This window comes from Lampetra fluviatilis, chromosome 27 (assembly GCF_964198595.1).
Source record: "Lampetra fluviatilis chromosome 27, kcLamFluv1.1, whole genome shotgun sequence".
Classification (NCBI taxonomy): Eukaryota; Metazoa; Chordata; class Hyperoartia; order Petromyzontiformes; family Petromyzontidae; genus Lampetra; species Lampetra fluviatilis.
This window is the reverse complement of record NC_136301.1, coordinates 3,772,129-3,790,483: the sequence shown is the minus strand read 5'-3', so window position 1 is coordinate 3,790,483 and position 18,355 is coordinate 3,772,129. Positions and strand designations below refer to the sequence as shown.

At 42.7% G+C, this 18,355-nt stretch overlaps 1 protein-coding gene, 1 long non-coding RNA gene and 13 other non-coding genes across 15 annotated transcripts in view; 5 read left to right on the top strand and 10 right to left on the bottom strand.

The window, feature by feature from the left end:
- The window catches only part of LOC144942307 (uncharacterized), a 549,184-nt gene that overhangs the window by 118,048 nt on the left and 412,781 nt on the right, over positions 1–18,355 (top strand). The window lies entirely within an intron of this gene.
- Positions 65–136, top strand: TRNAE-UUC (transfer RNA glutamic acid (anticodon UUC)). Its single transcript has one exon. It is a non-coding gene; the product is annotated as a tRNA-Glu (tRNA).
- TRNAE-UUC (transfer RNA glutamic acid (anticodon UUC)) lies at positions 1,540–1,611 on the top strand. The gene has a single exon. It is a non-coding gene; the product is annotated as a tRNA-Glu (tRNA).
- TRNAE-UUC (transfer RNA glutamic acid (anticodon UUC)) lies at positions 2,507–2,578 on the top strand. Its single transcript has one exon. It is a non-coding gene; the product is annotated as a tRNA-Glu (tRNA).
- Positions 2,886–2,957, bottom strand: TRNAE-UUC (transfer RNA glutamic acid (anticodon UUC)). The gene has a single exon. It is a non-coding gene; the product is annotated as a tRNA-Glu (tRNA).
- On the bottom strand, positions 4,923–4,994 carry TRNAE-UUC (transfer RNA glutamic acid (anticodon UUC)). The gene has a single exon. It is a non-coding gene; the product is annotated as a tRNA-Glu (tRNA).
- Positions 5,958–6,029, bottom strand: TRNAE-UUC (transfer RNA glutamic acid (anticodon UUC)). Its single transcript has one exon. It is a non-coding gene; the product is annotated as a tRNA-Glu (tRNA).
- Positions 6,290–6,361, bottom strand: TRNAE-UUC (transfer RNA glutamic acid (anticodon UUC)). Its single transcript has one exon. It is a non-coding gene; the product is annotated as a tRNA-Glu (tRNA).
- TRNAE-UUC (transfer RNA glutamic acid (anticodon UUC)) lies at positions 6,625–6,696 on the bottom strand. The gene has a single exon. It is a non-coding gene; the product is annotated as a tRNA-Glu (tRNA).
- TRNAE-UUC (transfer RNA glutamic acid (anticodon UUC)) lies at positions 6,957–7,028 on the bottom strand. Its single transcript has one exon. It is a non-coding gene; the product is annotated as a tRNA-Glu (tRNA).
- Positions 7,458–7,529, bottom strand: TRNAE-UUC (transfer RNA glutamic acid (anticodon UUC)). Its single transcript has one exon. It is a non-coding gene; the product is annotated as a tRNA-Glu (tRNA).
- On the bottom strand, positions 8,488–8,559 carry TRNAE-UUC (transfer RNA glutamic acid (anticodon UUC)). Its single transcript has one exon. It is a non-coding gene; the product is annotated as a tRNA-Glu (tRNA).
- Positions 9,171–9,242, bottom strand: TRNAE-UUC (transfer RNA glutamic acid (anticodon UUC)). The gene has a single exon. It is a non-coding gene; the product is annotated as a tRNA-Glu (tRNA).
- TRNAE-UUC (transfer RNA glutamic acid (anticodon UUC)) lies at positions 10,207–10,278 on the bottom strand. The gene has a single exon. It is a non-coding gene; the product is annotated as a tRNA-Glu (tRNA).
- MRPL23 (mitochondrial ribosomal protein L23) lies at positions 10,416–16,557 on the top strand. The gene is made up of 5 exons (XM_078869071.1): positions 10,416–10,591; positions 12,581–12,703; positions 13,050–13,132; positions 14,281–14,354; positions 15,862–16,557. Exons 1-5 carry the CDS (start codon positions 10,575–10,577, stop codon positions 16,027–16,029), a joined length of 465 nt encoding a protein of 154 aa, XP_078725197.1. The 5' UTR covers positions 10,416–10,574; the 3' UTR covers positions 16,030–16,557.

The following is an 18,355-nucleotide window of genomic DNA, read 5'->3' as shown; positions in this document are numbered from 1 at the left end:
TTTTACACCGAGTTAATATAATGGTATACGACTACCAATGTATTTACCGTGACTTTGCACAGCATCCCATATGGTCTAGTGGTTAGGATTCCTGGTTTTCACCCAGGCGGCCCGGGTTCAATTCCCGGTATGGGAAGTAATGTATTTTTTTATAAGTTGGATTGATGTCTCGATTTCAATGATTTCAGGAAAAAGGTCGTATGTGGCATTCTTATTCTTGGTTCTTTCGGTAAAGTCAAATAAATAGAAAAACTAAAATGTGTAAGAAAAAAAAGAAAAAGGAAAGAATACAAACAATTATTGAAAATAATAAAAACTTTCATTATTTTCAATTTCTTATTTATATTTTATTATTTTATTTTTAGATTTTTTGTTTTCTTTTTACGTGACTTTACCGAAAGAACCACGAATAAGAATTCCACATGCGACTTTTTCTCTGTCATCATTCACATCTCGAGATCAATCCAACTTTTAAAAAATACAATAAATTACTTCCCATACCGGGAATTGAACCCGGGCCGCCTGGGTGAAAACCAGGAATACCTAACCACGAGACCAGGGGTCGGCAACCTACGGCTCCAGAGCCGCATGCGGCTCTTTACGGGCTGCTTCTTGACGATATGTACGTATGTACAGTATGTACTCAGATGCATTGCGGCTCTTGAAATACTGAATTTTGTACCGAATTGGAAAGAAATGGCTCTTCTTGTTATTTTGGTTGCCGACCCCTGCACTAGACCATATGGGAGGCTGTGTAAAGCCACCGTAAATGCATTGGTAGTCGTATACCATAATATTAACTCATTGTTAAAAAATCTTGCAACGTTATCATTAAATAGTTGAGGAAACCATGTCTCATCTACCATTACATTCTTTACTCTTTGGTTATTTTGGTAAAGTTAAGTAGAAAAATGAAAAAAAATGAAAAAAATAATATATCACGACGTTTCGATCGCAACACAAGCGGTCGTCCTCAGGTGGAAAAAGTAGTCCAGATCCTCTGCTGGATTATTTTTTTGATTTCTTATTTTTTAATTTGTTTTATTTAAATACTTACGTGACTTCACCGAAAGAAGCAAAAAGTAAATACTACTGGTAGGAACCTCCTGGTTACACCTGCCCACAGGAGATTATTGTGTCCGTCGTGCAGGGAGGGGCTGGGTGGGGAGGGAGGGGCTGAATGTGGAGATAGGGGCTGGGTGGGAAAGGTGGGGCTGGGGTGGGGCTGGGGTGGGGCTGGGTGGGGAGGGGCTGGTCACCCCGTGGTGCCCTTATAAAACTCAACGTTTAACCTACTCACGCCGGCTTGTGCCCGCCCTCACAGTCGGGAATATTTGAGAAATACACCACGCCGCCGTTGACCCTGGCCATTGACCGAGCAACCCAACGTTCCTACCAGCTCCCTCCGCAGGAATGTGTTGTAATGGTAGATGAGACATGCTTTCCTCAACTATTTAATGATGACTTTGCAAGTTTTTTTACAACGAGTTAATATCATGGTATACGACTACCAATGTATTACCATGACTTTGCACAGCCTCCCATATGGTCTAGTGGTTAGGATTCCTGGTTTTCACCCAGGCGGCCCGGGTTCAATTCCCGGTATGGGAAGTAATGTATTTTTTAAAAGTTGGATTAATATCTAGATGTCAATGATTTCGGGAAAAAAAGTCGTATGTGGCATTCTGATTCTTGGTTCTTTCTGTAAAGTCACGTAAATAGAAAAGTTCTATTTTTTAAAAAATATAATTAAATAAAATACAAATTATAATTTGAAATAATAAAAGCTTTCATTATTTTCAATTCATTATTTTTCTTTAATTTAAAAAATATATTAGATGTTTTTGTTTTCTATTTACGTGACTTCACCGAAAGAACCAAGAGCATGAATTCCTACAGTTACTAAAGTTTCAAATCAAAATTTACGGCATTTTTTAAATTTTAGATGACTTTGCAACTTAAGGCAATAAAATAATCATGGATTATTCTAGTCTGTGTTTACGGATTATTACTAGCCTGTGTGTAATATTCTGTATGGCCCAGTGGTTAGGGTTCCTGTTTTTTCCCTCGGCAGTCTGGGTGCAATTCCCGGTATTGGGGAGAAATATTAGTACATCATTTAATCTTATTTCTGGTTTGGTTGCTGCGTCAATATGAATCTATGTTTTTTCTCGTATATAAAATGTATTATTTGACTTAGAATGCTTGAGTTTAATGTTAGGTATGTTCTGTTTTTTTCATAATTTTGATGATTGCAAAATCATCAAATCAGTTTGTGTGCAGGTGCTGAGCGGATTGTTGCATCACGTGATCATGAGCGCTGGTAGCTTGGGGAGGCCTTCATCCAGCAGTGCACTGACGATTGCTGATAGTGACGATGACGAATGTAATGGTGGATGAGACGTATTTTCCTTCACTATTTCATGATAACTTAGCAAGTTTTTTTACAACGAGTTAATATTATGGTATACGACTACCAATGCATTTACTGTGACTTTGTCCAGCCTCCCATATGGTCTAGTGGTTAGGATTCCTGGTTTTCACCCAGGTGGCCCGGGTTCAATTCCCGGTATGGGAAGTAACGTTTTTTTTAAGTTGGATTGATCTCTTGATGTCAATGATAACGGAAAAAAGTCGCATGTGGCATTCGTATTCTTGGTTCTTTCGGTAAAGTCATGTAAATAGAAAACATTACAAGTTTAAAAATATAAGAATAAAATATAATTTAAATAATAAAAAGTGAAATAAAAAAAATCGGCTTCATTAAATTTTTTTTTACTTTTATTAAAAATAAACAGTTACTTTTTTTTTCCTATTCACGTGACTTTTTCTTCGTAATCATTGACATCAAGAGATCAATACAACTTAAAAAATCTATTAATTACTTCCCATACCTGGAATTGAACCCGGGCCGCCTGGGTGAAAACCAGGAATCCTAAGCACTAGACCATATGGGAGGCTGGAAAAATTTACTGTAAATGCATTGGTAGTCGTATACCATAATATTAACTCAATGTAAAAAATACTTGCAAAGTTATCATGAAATAGTGAAGGAAACCATGTGTCATCCACCATTACATTCCTCATTATTTTTATAATTGTAATCTTCTTTTATTAATTATATTTTATTTAATGTTTTCTATTTACGTGAATTTACCGAAAGAACCAAGAATAAGAATGCCACATGCGACTTTTCATCCGTAATCATTGACACCTAGAGATCAATCGAACTAAAAAAAAATACATTACTTCCCATACTGGGAATTGAACCCGGGCCGCCTGGGTGAAAACCAGGAATCCTAACCACTAGAAGGGAAGTAATAAAATAATAATTTTCTGGCTCGACGTGAGTTCAACATTTTTTTAGAGAACATTTATTGTTATATTCTTTTTTGAAATGGATTACGCCGGTAGGTAAGCTATTTTTATTATTTTGATCTTTCGATAAAGTCAAGTAGAATTATGTTGAATAAGTCCTGGGTGCCATTCTTACTTTATAATGATAGTGCAAGTGTTGAGACTCTTACGTTAATTTTAATGAACAGGATAACTTTTCTTTTTTTTTACTTACGTGACTTTACCGAAAGAACCAAAGAGTAAAGAATGTAATGGTAGATGAGACATGATTTCCTCAACTATTTAATGATGACTTTGCAAGTTCTTTTTACAATGAGTTAATATTTTGGTATAAGACTACCAATGCTATTACAGTGATCTTTTCCCAGCCTCCCATATGGACTAGTGGTTAGGATTCCTGGTTTTCACCCAGGCGGCCCTGGTTCAATTCCCGCTATGGGAAGTAATGCAAGTTGGATTGTCAATGATGACGGAAAAAAAGTCGTATGTCGCATTCTTATTCTTGGTTCTTTCGGTAAAGTCACGTAAATAGAAAAACAAAAAAAATTGTAAAATATATGCAAATAATTATTGAAAGTATTTAAAGCTTTCATTATTTTCTATTTATAAATTTTATTAAATTTTTTTAGATAAATTAGATTTTTTGTTTTCTATTTACGTGACTTTACCGAAAGAATCAAGAATATGAATTCCTGCAGTCACGAAAGTTTAAATTCAAAATTTGTGGCATTCTTATTTGAGATAACTTTGCAAATTTTGGCAATAAAACAATAATGGATTATTATCGTCTGTGTTTATGGATTATTACTCGCCTGTGTGTAATGTTCTGCATGGCACCAGTGGTTCCGGTTCCTGGTTTCCCCTCGGCAGTCTGGGTGCAATTCCCGGTGAGGAGAAGAATTAGTACGTCATTAATCTTATTTTTGGTTTCGTTGCTGCTTCAATATGTTTTTTCTCGTATAGAAAATGTATTATTTTACTTACAATGCTTGAGTGCAATGTTAAGTATGTTCTGTTCTTTTCGTAATTTTGATGATTGCAAAATCATCAAATCAGTTTTTGTGAAGCTGCTGAGTTTATTGTTGCATCACGTGATCATGAGCGCTGGTAGCTTGGGAGGCCTTCATCCAGCAGTGGATGAAGACCTCCCTTCATCCACTGCTGGATGAAGGCATTGGTAGTCGTATCCAATAATATTAACTCATTGTAAAACAACTTGCAAAGTGATCATTAAATAGTTGAGGAAACCATGTCTCATCTACCATTACATTCTTTACTGTTTGGTTCTTTGGGTAAAGTCACGTAAGTAGAAAAATAAAACAAAATAAAAAATAAGATATCAAAAAAAGAATCCAGCAATGGAACGGGATTATTTTTTCCACCTGAGGATGACCGCTGATGTTGCGATCGAAACGTCGTAATATATTATTTTTTATTTTGTTTCATCTATCTACCTACGTGACTTTACTGAAAGAACCAAGAATAAGAATGCCACATACGACTTTTTTTCCGTAATCATTGACATCTCGAGATCAATCCAACTTTAAAAAAATAGAACACATTACTTCCCATACCGGGAATTGAACCCGGGCCGCCTGGGTGAAAACCAGGAATCCTAACCACTAGACCATATGGAAGTCTATGCAAAGTCTCAGTAAATGCATTGGTAGTCGTATACCATAATATTAACTCATTGTAAAGAAAACTTGCGAAGTTGTCATGAAATAGTGAAGCAAACCATGTCTCATCTACCATTACATTCTTCATCGTCACCATCAGCCATGGTCAGTGCACTGCTGGGTGAAGGCCTCCCCAAGCTACCAGCGCTCATGATCACGTGATGCAACAATAAACTCAGCACCTTCACACAAACTGATTTGATGATTTTGCAATCATCAGGGTGGAGACGCGCTGGGTGGGGAGGGGCTGAGTGAGGAGGGGCTGGGTGGAGAGGGTGGGGCTGGGTGGAGGGTGGGAGGGGTGGAGCTGGGTGGGGAGGGGCTGGTCACCCCGTGGTGCCCTTATAGAACTCAACGTTTAACCAACTCACGCCGGCTTGTGCCCGCCCTCACAGTCGGGCATATTTGCGGAACACACCACGCCGCCCTTGACCCTGGCCATTGACCGAGCAACCCAACGTTCCTACCAGCTCCCTCCGCAGGAATGTGTTCACGGATAACCAGCGGGAATTTGGAGCCATTTGCCACGTGACTCTTGTCCACGGGGGTTGGGTGGGGGGAACTCCAAGCATGCAGAATCCGCTCCGCAATGTGTTATCGGTAAGATCGCAGATAATAGGAAGAAATAGATCAGCGGATAATAGGAGTCTTAGTTGGGCTGCCGCGGATAAGAAAAGTTATCCTGTTCAATAAAATTAACGTAAGAGTCTCAAAACTTGCACTGTCATTATAAAATAAGAATGGCGCACATGACTTATTCAACATAATTCTACGTGATTTCATCGAAAAAACCCAATAATAATAAAAATAGCTTTACTACCGGCGTAATCCAATAAAAAAAAAATTTGCAATAAATGTTCTCGAAAAAAGTGTCGAACAAACGTCGAGTCAGCAAATCCAATGAGGAAAATAAAAATTCAGTTCCCATACCGGGAATTGAACCTGGGCCGCCTGGGTGAAAACCAGGAATCCTAACCACTAGACCATATGGGAGGCTGTGCAAAGTCATTGTAAATACATTGGTAGTCGTATACCATAATATTAACTTATAATGATGTGTTTACCGAAAGAACCAAGAATATTATTCAACATAATTTTACGTGACTTTATCGAAAGAACCAAAGAATAAAAAGTAATATCTTTTCTACCGGCGTAATCCAATTAAAAAAAAATTATATTATAATAAATGTTCTCGAAAAAAGTGTTGAACAAACGTCGAGTCAGCAAATCCAATGAGGAAAATAAAAATGCAGTTCCCATACCGGGAATTGAACCCGGGCCGCCTGGGTGAAAACCAGGAATCCTAACCACTAGACCATATGGGAGGCTGTGCAAAGTCATTGTAAATACATTGGTAGTCGTATACCATAATATTAACTTATAATGATGTGTTTACCGAAAGAACCAAGAATATTATTCAACATAATTTTACGTGACTTTATCGAAAGAACCAAAGAATAAAAAGTAATATCTTTTCTACCGGCGTAATCCAATTAAAAAAAAATTATTATATTATAATAAATGTTCTCGAAAAAAGTGTTGAACAAACGTCGAGTCAGCAAATCCAATGAGGAAAATAAAAATGCAGTTCCCATACCGGGAATTGAACCCGGGCCGCCTGGGTGAAAACCAGGAATCCTAACCACTAGACCATATGGGAGGCTGTGCAAAGTCATTGTAAATAAATTGGTAGTCGTATACCATAATATTAACTTATAATGATGTGTTTACCGAAAGAACCAAGAATATTATTCAACATAATTTTACGTGACTTTATCGAAAGAACCAAAGAATAAAAAGTAATATCTTTTCTACCGGCGTAATCCAATTAAAAAAAAATTATATTATAATAAATGTTCTCGAAAAAAGTGTCGAACAAACGTCGAGTCAGCAAATCCAATGAGGAAAATAAAAATTCAGTTCCCATACCGGGAATTGAACCCGGGCCTCCTCGGTGAAAACCAGGAATCCTAACCACTAGACCATATGCGAAGCTGGGAAAGATCACTGTAATAGCATTGGTAGTCGTATACCATAATATTAACTTACGATCATGGATTATTCTCGTCTGTGTTTATGAATTATTGCTAGCCTGCTTGTGTTATTCTGTATGGCCCAGTGGTGGTAGGGTACCTGGTTTACCCCTCGGCAGTCTGGGTGCAATTCCCGGTATGGGAAGTAATGTATTGTATTTTTGAAAAGTTGTATTGATCTCTAGATGTCATTTAACAAAAACTTCCCAACGCGGGAATTTAATCCTAACCACTACACGATGTAGAATGTTACAAACAGGCTAGAAAACATCCATAAACACAGGCTAGAATAAGCCATGATTATTTTATTGCCAAAATTTGCAAAGTCATCTCAAATAAGAATGACATCGAGAGATCAATCCAACTTTTCAAAAATGCAATACATTACTTCCCATACCGGGAATTGAACCCGGGCCGCCTGGGTGAAAACCAGGAATCCTAACCACTAGACCATATGGGAGGCTGTGCAAAGTCACAGTAGTCGTATCCAATAATATTAACTCAATCTTAATTTAGGAGCTTTCGTGACTGCAGGAATTATTCTTTGGTTCTTTTCGGTTAAGTCACGTCTAAAAATAAAATAATAAATTAAAATAACATATTACGACGTTTCGATTGCAACACAAGCAATCATCATCAGGTATAAAAGAAATAGCAACAAAAAATCTAACTAGAAAACTATAGACAGACATACAAGCAGACAGACATCACAACGGCACACAGAGAGAGGACACACATCGGCACAAAGAGAGGGGTTGTCTCTATGACGGTCCCTTAAATATAGAGAGGGGGGGCGAGAACGGAGAGAGGGAGGGGGCAGAGAGAATTAGCATATCAATGAGTGTACGCCAACGTACTGCTGCTGCTGCAAGTAAGATGACAATGTGGAACGCGCACGCAAAATTGAAAACTAGGAGACAGGCACACGAAAATTAAATAACCCAGCAAAATATCGAAATGTGATGTAATACAACACAGAGAGTCGGTTAACACACAATTAACGCATAGCCTGGTTGATTACGTGTTTCAAAATTTGCTAAGTTAGAATTTTAAGTGTGAAAATTCCAAAGAGAGGACACAGGCTGTGTCCTCTCTTTGGAATTTTCACCTCCGCCCCCCCCCCTCTGTCTATTTAAGGCCACCACACAGAGACGATCACCCCTCTCTGTTACCTGTGTTGCTCTCGCTATGTATCTTGGTGATATGTCTGCTAATATGTCTGTCTATAGTTTTCTGGTTAGATTTTATGTCGCTATTTCATTATACCTGATGATGATTGCTTGTGTTGCAATCGAAACGTCGTATTCTATTATTTAATTTAATTTATTATTTTATCTTTAGACGTGACTTAACCGAAAGAAACAAATAATAACTCCTGCAGTCACGAAAGTTCTAAAATTAAGAATGCAATACATTACTTCCTATACCGGGAATTGAACCCGGGCCGCCTGGGTGAAAACCAGGAATCCTAACCACTAGACCATATGGGAGGCTGTGCAAAGTCACAGTAAATGCATTGGTAGTCGTATACCATAATATTAACTCATTGTAAAACAACTTGCAAAGTGATCATTAAATAGTTGAGGAAACCATGTCTCATCTACCATTACATTCTTTACTGTTTGGTTCTTTGGGTAAAGTCACGTAAGTAGAAAAATAAAACAAAATAAAAAATAAGATATCAAAAAGATAATCCAGCAATGGAACGGGATTATTTTTTCCACCTGAGGATGACCGCTTACGTTGCGATCGAAACGTCGTAATATATTATTTTTTATTTTGTTTCATTTAACTACCTACGTGACTTTACCGAAAGAACCAAGAATAAGAATGCCACATACGACTTTTTTTCCGTAATCATTGACATCTCGAGATCAATCCAATTTTAAAAAAGTAGAACACATTACTTCCCTTATCGGGAATTGAACCCAGGCCGCCTGGGTGAATTTCTACGTGATTTCATCGAAAAAACCCAATAATAATAAAAATAGCTTTACTACCGGCGTAATCCAATAAAAAAAAAATTTGCAATAAATGTTCTCGAAAAAAGTGTCGAACAAACGTCGAGTCAGCAAATCCAATGAGGAAAATAAAAATTCAGTTCCCATACCGGGAATTGAACCTGGGCCGCCTGGGTGAAAACCAGGAATCCTAACCACTAGACCATATGAGAGTCTATTCAAAGTCTCAGTAAATGCATTGGTAGTCGTGTACCATAATATTAACTCATTGTAAAGAAAACTTGCAAAGTTGTCATGAAATGGTGAAGGAAACCACGTCTCATCTACCATTACATTCTTCATCGTCACCATCAGCCATGGTCAGTGCACTGCTGGGTGAAGGCCTCCGCAAGCTACCAGCGCTCATGATCACGTGATGCAACAATAAACTCAGCACTTTCACACACACTGATTTGATGATTTTGCAATCATCAGGGTGGAGATGCGCTGGGTGGGGTGGGAGGGGTGGAGCTGGGTGGGGTGGGAGGGGTGGAGCTGGGTGGGGAGGGGTTGGTCACCCCGTGGTGCCCTTATAAAACTCAACGTTTAACCTACTCACGCCGGCTTGTGCCCGCCCTCACAGTCGGGCATATTTGCGGAATACACCACGCCGCCCTTGACCCTGGCCATTGACCGAGCAACCCAACGTTCCTACCAGCTCCCTCCGCAGGAATGTGTTCACGGATAACCAACGGGAATTTGGAGCCATTTGCCACGTGACTCATGTCCACGGGGGTGGAACTCCAAGCATGCAGAATCCGCTCCACAATGTATTATCGGTAAGATCGCAGATAATAGGAAGAAATAGATCAGCGGATAATAGGAGTCTTAGTTGGGCCCTACAGCTGCTGCGGGTAATAGGAGTAGCAAGAGGGCCGCGGATAAGAAAAGTTATCCTTTTCATTAAAATTAACGTAAGAGTCTCAAAACTTGCACTGGCATTATAAAGTAAGAATGGCGCACATGACTTATTCAACATAATTCTACGTGACTTTATCGAAAAAAACACAAATAATAAAAATAGTTTTACTACCGGCGTAATCCAATTAAAAAAAATAATATTACAATAAATGTTCTCTAAAAAAGTGTTGAACTCACGTCGAGTCAGCAAATCCAATGAGGAAAATAAAAAATTAGTTCCCATACCGGGAATTGAACCCGGGCCGCCTGGGTGAAAACCAGGAATCCTAACCACTAGACCATATGGGACTAGCCATTGACGTTGGCCAACGCTTACCTACTTAAAACCCACTCACAACGCGCACATTCTGCACCAACACTTATTTATAAGTCACTTTCAGCACGAGTTGAAGCTCACTCAGCCTGTATTCGTCGTCGTTGCCCTTATTCTCCATTAAGAATAACAACAACTTCTGCAGCGATTACTTTGTTGCGCGCACACGTGGCGTGGTTCACGCGTTCCCATTGACATTGAAGCGAATGCTGTGGAGCCGCACTGGCGAATCGCGCCGTTCGGTGAATTACTCGCCAAACACATCTCGGCGATGGCTCGTCGAGTGCTGTGAGTACTTGCCACGGATAAACACGCGAGGATTTAAATTCCGTTAAAAAAATTTTGTTTTAAAACTCGTGATTGTGAGAGGGTAAAAAAACGAGTTAAAAATGTGCAGTACTAGGCCCCCGCGCGACTTCAACGACCCTCGGATAGATACGCCGCCGGGTTGGGGCGCTAAAGAGGCGGTAGCGCTGCCTAGGCGAGGCCGGGGACCCAATGCAGTTGCTAGGCCTCGATCTCCTAACATTGCATATTTTGTGATTTTTTTTTATCATTAAAACGTTAAAGACAGAAAGTGACACAGGTGATTGTGAAATAGACGGTTAAGGATGATGTCGTGTGAGAACCCCGACTTCGTGAACATGTATCTGTCTCCTTGTGTCACCTTACGTCTCTTTGAGTCTCTAATCTTTGCATTAATTCGTGCCTATTTCTGTCTCTCTGTGTCTGCGTATCGCTCTTCTGTCTTGATGCGTGGGCTCCGTGTCCGCCCGTGTCTCTTGTCTTCTTTATGTTCGCCTCTGTGTCTGTGTCTCTCCGTGGCGTTTGTGCCGTGTCTTGTCTCCGCATCTTCGTGTCTGTTGCATGAACGTCTCTCTGTGTCTCTGTCTCTCTGTGTTTCTCTGTCTGTGTATCAAGTATCGATCTCTCTGTACGAGTGTATCTGTATGTCTGTGTATGCCTCGATGTCAGTCTCTGCCTTATCTGCATGCCAGTTTATGTGTCTCTCCGCGCGTTTGTCTCTCTATTTCTTGACCCCCGTGTCTCTCTCCTCGTGTCTCTGTGTCTCTCTCCTCGTGTCTGTGTCTCTCTCCTCGTGTCTCTGTGTCTCTCTCCTCGTGTCTCTCCTTGTCTCTGTGTCTCTCCTTCACCCCTGTGTCTCTCCTCGTGTCTCCGTGTCTCTCTCATAGTGTATCTGTGTCTCTCCTCGTGTCTCTCCTTGTCTCTGTGTCTCTCTCCTCGTCTCTGTGTCTCTCTCCTCGTGTCTCTGTGTCTCTCCTTGTCTCTGTGTCTCTCCTTGACCCCCGTGTCTCTCCTCGTGTCTCTGTGTCTCTCTCATCGTGTCTGCCCCCATCTCTGCTTAGCATTGGACACCCCCTTATGGGCATACACACCTCCAACTTATCAAACGTTATTGGCAACGCCGTAATGACGAAGGTCAAGTGAGATTAATTAGCACGAACGCTCATCGAATGCTTTAAAAGAATCACCGAAAAACTGCGTGCTACTAAACGTTAGAATTGCCAGCGTTGTCACGCCGCTCTTGACAATCGCTTAATATGTCCCCGAGTAAGCGAGTGATTAATTTCAACGTCACCTAATTAATTGGAATATTAATGCGAGAATGTTAGCCTGTGTCCCCAGGTGGCGCGCAGTAAGACACGTTATGTGCGTGTTTTGCCTTTGATTCACCCTTCACTTCACCCTTCACAACTGACCAATGTCCACGTGAAGTCGCCACGAGCCCCAATGTGGACCGATGTCCCGTGTGTAGAACGGAACCAGCGGGTTCCATTTAGATCTCCTGGATTTATTGGAACGCCCCTAAACTTACTTTTTTTTCAGTCTCTCTCTCTCCAAAGGCCACAATCGTGTTTCACTTTCAGCAATCCCAAAAACGTCGAAGGCGTATTGGCATAATTGACTTGTGCAATGCAGCAGAAATTGAGCGAACCACTCGCAATCGGGTTGCGAGTTCAATTCCTGGTTGTTTGCATTCTGACCACGAGTATTGTGGTTAATGCAGACATGATTCCTTGTAAAAGGTTTCAGTTTGGTGTTTTAACATCTTAACACCTGTTTGTTGCCAGAAAAAAGGGGAAAACCTATTCTCATGATGTGTTGACCTTTCTTACACTGCACTTCTAGCATGCTTTTGTATTGTTTGTTTTAACGTTGTGACCTACCCCTACTGGACATTTGTGAAAAATAACTTTATAGCTCATCCGGATTCCTCCAGTATGAATAAAGATTATGATGATTCTGTTGTTCCAGCATGCCCATTTACCAGTATGGAAACCCTCAGCTGCGCGTCTTCCGCACCAACTTCTTCATGACGATGGTGCGGCCCGGGAAGGAGCTGCCTGAAGACACCGTGCAGTTCCGCGTCTCTATGGAGTGAGCTCCGCACACGTTGGTACAATCGTCAGCAGGGACAATCGTCGGGGGGGGGGGGGGGGAAAGAAACGCCCACAATTACCCACCTGGCTTTCCTGTTGACGCTAACGTGCTTGATGCTAACGATCGGATGGATGGAATAATCGCCACGATGATCGTATTACCTGTGGTGTAAAGAAAGAATGCCATTATTGTTGGTCATTGTGATTTTTTTAAAACGCTTTATTTCCTTCCGATTCTCATTTGTAAACTCAACGACGGGGCAGCGTATTTCATAATTGCAGTGCACGCCTGTGTGACGTGAAGTCGCGTAAAACCCCCACCGACATTTGTCCTTCGTTGTCAGGATGACCAAGTTCGACATCAAAAACTACCTACAGAAAATTTACAACGTCTCTGTGGCGGAAGTGAGGACGAGAATCCAATACGGTGAGCAACTCCCACGCGGTCTTGGTCACGCTGAAAACACTTCCTTCGCACCGCAACTACTGTGCCGTGCCCGGGCCCATGGCGAGCCAGCTCGCTGTGACTCAGGAGGCTCCGGGTTGTTCTTACAACGCAGAAGCTGAACTGCGCCATGTAACGTCACGCGCACCGTTCAGCTTTAGACGCATGCGGATGATGCGGTGACGCTGCGTGCCGATTGACGTCGTGTGAAAAAGATTAAAATCGGGACGCGTGCAGCAGAGGTCGCAACCGGGTACCCAATACCCGTACCCTACCCGATACCCGGCTACCCGTACCCGGCCGGGTACGGGTACGGGTACCCGTTTGCGACCCTGGTGCGGCCGGGTATGGGTACGGGTAGGCCGTGAGTCACTGGTGAGTAACCGTTTGTCACTCATTTCGGGTAGGGTACGGGTACGAGTACGGAACGGATACCCGTACCCGGCCGGGTATGGGTACGGGTACCCATTTGCAACCCTGGTGCGGCCGGGTACGGGTACAGGTAAGGAATCAAAACCCGTTTGTGACCTCTGGCGTGCAGATAAGCGCGGTGGCGCCGTCCATTCACACTGAGTGACATCGCACGCATTTATTGAACTATTTGATTAGCCCCGCCCCTGGCCCTGCTTGGCCCAGAGCCGAATTCGGACGACGTCTTGTGAGATCAGCGTATTATTACTGTTTGCTTCTGGCCTGGCTCTCGTCAAATGGCCAGTGGAAAACCACCCGTGCCATACTTTGAGGGCCCTGCGCAGGTGCGGTCGGGGCTGTGCCAGTGGACAATTGGTGAGAGGGGCAGAACTGCAAGCTTTCTAATTTACACTAGTGCCCGGGTAGGATTCTTAATATTGATTTGAAGCTTTCGTGACTGCAGGAATCCATACTCTTTGGTTCTTTCGGTAAAGTCACGTGGGTATTTATTTTATACCTACGTGACTTTACCGAAAGAACCAAAGAATAAGGATTCATAATATTTAGTGGAAATACCTAAGGCTCCCAGCAGGCACACCAAAAACAACTTATCAAACATCTTCAGAGTAGCGGGAGAAACGACCCAAAGCCACGCTACACGGCTGCCTTGTTTTTATTGTTACATCTCACCGTGCGGTCACGTGTCCCCCTTTTTGTAGGCTCCAACAAGAAGAAGAACCACCTGAATCAACACCTCAAGAAGCCCGACTACAAAGTGGCCTACGTGCAACTGGTGAGGAGCAGGGAGAGGTGACACAGCGAAGACGTTTAAAAATCGTGACCATTAAAACTATGAATGCGGAGACCTCCGACTCACTGCCCTCGAGAACCTGGTTTTGTTTCGATTTAAAGCTTTCGTGACTGCAGGGATTCATCTTCTTGGTTCTTTCGGTAAAGTCACGTAGAAGGGAAATAATTAAATAATAAAAAGAAAACATAATAAAATACAATTCTCACGACGTTTCGGCCACAATGCAAGCAGCCGTCCTCAGGTGAAGAACAGGTCTGTCGGAAAGACAGCGTCTGAAAGACAGACCTGCTCTTCACCTGAGGACGGCTGCTTGCATTGTGGCCGAAACGTCGTGAGAATTATTTTATTATGTTTTCTTTTATTATTTTATTATTTCCCTTCTACGTGACTTTACCGAAAGAACCAAGAAGATGAATCTGGTTTTGGTTCAATCCCAGCTGGCTCGAAGCTGGCTTTGCACCTAGGATCTCAATGGTGCTGGCCTAGCGCCTTGATCTTTTAGCCGCCCGGCCGCCTCTTGTCGACACATTTTGCCACCAATGTGTATGTAGGGTGACGGAAATTGTCACTGGTCAACACACTTTTTCTGGCATAACGGTCTTAAGGTAATTTTGGGGTGTTGATTCCAAATCTGGCATCAGTTTTTGTCTATCATATCAGGTTTTTGAGATATCAAATATTGCATTTTCAATTAAAACTGCAGAAGAAAAATATTAAATAAATGTGGATATCTACATAAAATGATATTATAAACACACCATCCTAAAAATACAGCGCCATATTTTAACACTAAAGCAGTCGCCGACTCGCAACAACTTGCAATCATAAGTGACAGAGTTAATTTCGGGTAAAATCAATGAAAATGGGGTATGCCGATAGCATAAAAATGAGATGTGATAGAGCAAATCTGAGATCAGATTTGGAATCGGCACCCTGAAATTAGTCTAGAGCAGCTGCAAAAGTCCAGGCCCGAATTTTTGTTTAGTTTGTTGACCAGTGTTTTTCGAGCTGGGGAACAAGCGACCAGTTTAACACTTTCCAATTAGCTCTCTCCACCTGTCAGCGCCCTGAACTCCAATCCACCCAGCCAATATGATTATTAATTTATTTGATCGTTTTTCATGCGTTTTAATGAAAACTAATTCTAGATTTGAAGCTTTCGTGACTGCAAGGATTCATACTCTTAGGCTTTTTCGGTAAAGTCAAGTAAAGTTAATGAAAACTAAACTAAAACTCTTAAACACTTAAACTATTACTAGTTTAAAACACTTAAACAAAATTAAATTAGCATCCCTCGCTGCAACCTCCGATTAGCACGGTTGGCTACGTACGGTGCGAAAGAAGTTCAACTTGCACACGTACATTGCTTGTTCGCATTTTAGAGACCCCCACCAGTGGAACCGTGTCAAGAGTCATTTCACGGCTGCAACGCTGAAGTCAACTCCGCTCCCCTCTCCGTTTCCCCGTGTGTCCTGCGCGCCTCCCCCAGGCTCAGGGGCAGACCTTCACCTTCCCCAACCTGTTCCCCGAGAAGGAGACCAAGGAGGAGGACCCCGAGTCGTTGGAAGCGTTCGAGCGGATGTTCCGCGAGAACGAGGAGCAGAGGAAGAAGGGAGACCCGCGGAGGGGCAACATGAACGAGTGGTTTAACATGTGAAGGCGACCGACAACACCGCCGCCGTCGATGACGAAGTCCACTTGGGCGTGCCGAAAAAGTAAAATGGCGAGCGCTAGCGGATTGTACGCTCAACGTGTAAAGCAATTTTATATCTTAAACAAAAATAGCGGAGAAAGAAGTGTGTGTTGAACTTATTTCGCGTGCCGTACTTAGCCAACCGTGGTGATCGGAGGTGTGGGGGAAGCACAAAGTGCGGGGAAGGACAACAAATTTGGCAGTTAAGGACGCGTGATGTTGTGGTGTGTGCGCTATGTCTCAGTGTGCGTGTGTGTTATACTGTATTCTTTTGGGATCATAAGACGCTCCGGAAAGTTCGATGCACGGTGTCAATGAAGTTCAACAAACTTGGTCACAGACACGTCCTCTCGGTTTGCAAGACAAACCCCAAACTTTTGCTTTCAAATCGAGGGGGGGAAACAGTGCACCTTATAAATCCGGGAGAATTACGGTACGTTTGTGTGCAAGACGACCGCGGTAAGAATTATTAAGAATAAAAATCTTAATGACCTTCACGAATCGTGTGTCTGCGCCATGTGTGCCTGTGAGTTGTCGAAGTCACACTTGTTGCTGCTGCCTGTGGCTGGATGGACAGTGGAGTGGCCGTGCGTTTGCTGCTTATTGCAGAGGTTAGCTAGATTATAAAACTAAACTTTTTTTCATTTCACCAAGTAAGGCCCACTGAGCTATTTAACTCTTTTTCAGAAGCGACCTGGCCATACATGATAGCTGAATCAAGTAGCGTATCATGTAGAAATTTCTCGCAGCCAAATAATCCAAATGCGTGTTTCTAAATGTGTAGGGAAAAACTGGAGGACACGGAGAAAAATCCACACGATCACGGGAAGAGACGCACGCAAGCTCCAAATATACAGCAGGTGTCAGGGTCGGGATCGAACCCACCACCTCCTGGAAACCAGGCGAGGCAGTTTAACATCACGCCACCGTGGTGCCCAGGTTCACGGTTCAGTCTGGTTGGCCACCCTGGTTAATACTGTGTCACAGTGGACGTTCAAGATTCCCCGGCGGCGTTCGAAGCGCGTAGGTTGTGTGCAGGCATCATGGCCCAAATTTGAAAAATGTCTCCACAAGTTACTCAATTTGGATTACACATAGCAACATCACCCTCTCTGTCCCTATTGCAGACTAGATCGGTTGAACATAGCGCCACCTTGATAGCCTTGCTCTGAGAAGATGGCACGAATACCAAATGTACAAAATTAAGATTAATTTGACTTATGTCCATAATTAGTCAGGAAATAGCTTCGGTCAAACGAAGACATATTTAGCATCCTTAGAATTCTAAATGTGCAGAAACTCCAAATTCATCCTCCCCACAAAAAATGCGCAAAGAGGAAGTAGGAAACGCGCCCCCAAAGGAGTTTTGAGGCTTTTTCTGCGGTCAGAGCGTTTGACCCTCATTCGGAAGGTCGCGAGTTCAACTTTCCCCGTCACAGGCCAGCTCGGCTCGTCGTACATCGGTGGTCACGTTTGAAAAAAGGTCCATGAATTGAGCACCGCTTTGGGAAGTCGACAGCCGGTCTTCCTGTCGATCGCCGCTTCGCGCGCCACGTTGACTGCTGTGCCACCTGTGCCGCCGCATATTTTCTGAATTCAAGGAAACAACCTCAACCATACCCCCGCTCCTACCACCCTTCCCTTCTCCATTGGTCGCGGTGCAACGGGGCGACACAAACCCACACTTACCCGCCAAGCACCCACCCCACCCTACCCAAACCCACCCGACCCATCCGCTCATCTAATCCACCCAAACACTCTCATCCACCCACCACCCGCTCACCAACCCACATGTGGATCATTCTGCGGGTTCCCCCGGTTTTGCCCCCACCCCCACCCCCCTGCGTATGGAGAAACAACGCGCCTGGAGATGATTAGGCTGCTGCTCTGAATTATTCCCACGTGCGATAATGAAATCGGCCGCTGTGATGATGAGCCGTCACCACGTGTGGTCAGGTCGCCTCCGAACAAGAGAGCTCGTAGCTCGGTGGGCTTTATCTGCTAACTAAAATAGTTTCCCTTTGAAATGCAGGCGGGACAAAGTGCATCTGATACCCGGTCACAATTGGCAGCACGGGAGTCATCGCGGAAATAAAACAAACGCATGAACACACGGTGTAGTATTGCTAACGTCTGCAAGAACAGCATTTATTTGAAAATACGAGAAGACCGCAGTGTTTTAACATGATTAACCTTGCCATACCTTTATTACAGAAAAGAGTAAAGTGTGAAAATATAACTTTCTTTTGGAGATTTTTTGTTGTTACTAAAAGGGCAGTAAAAGTGTGAA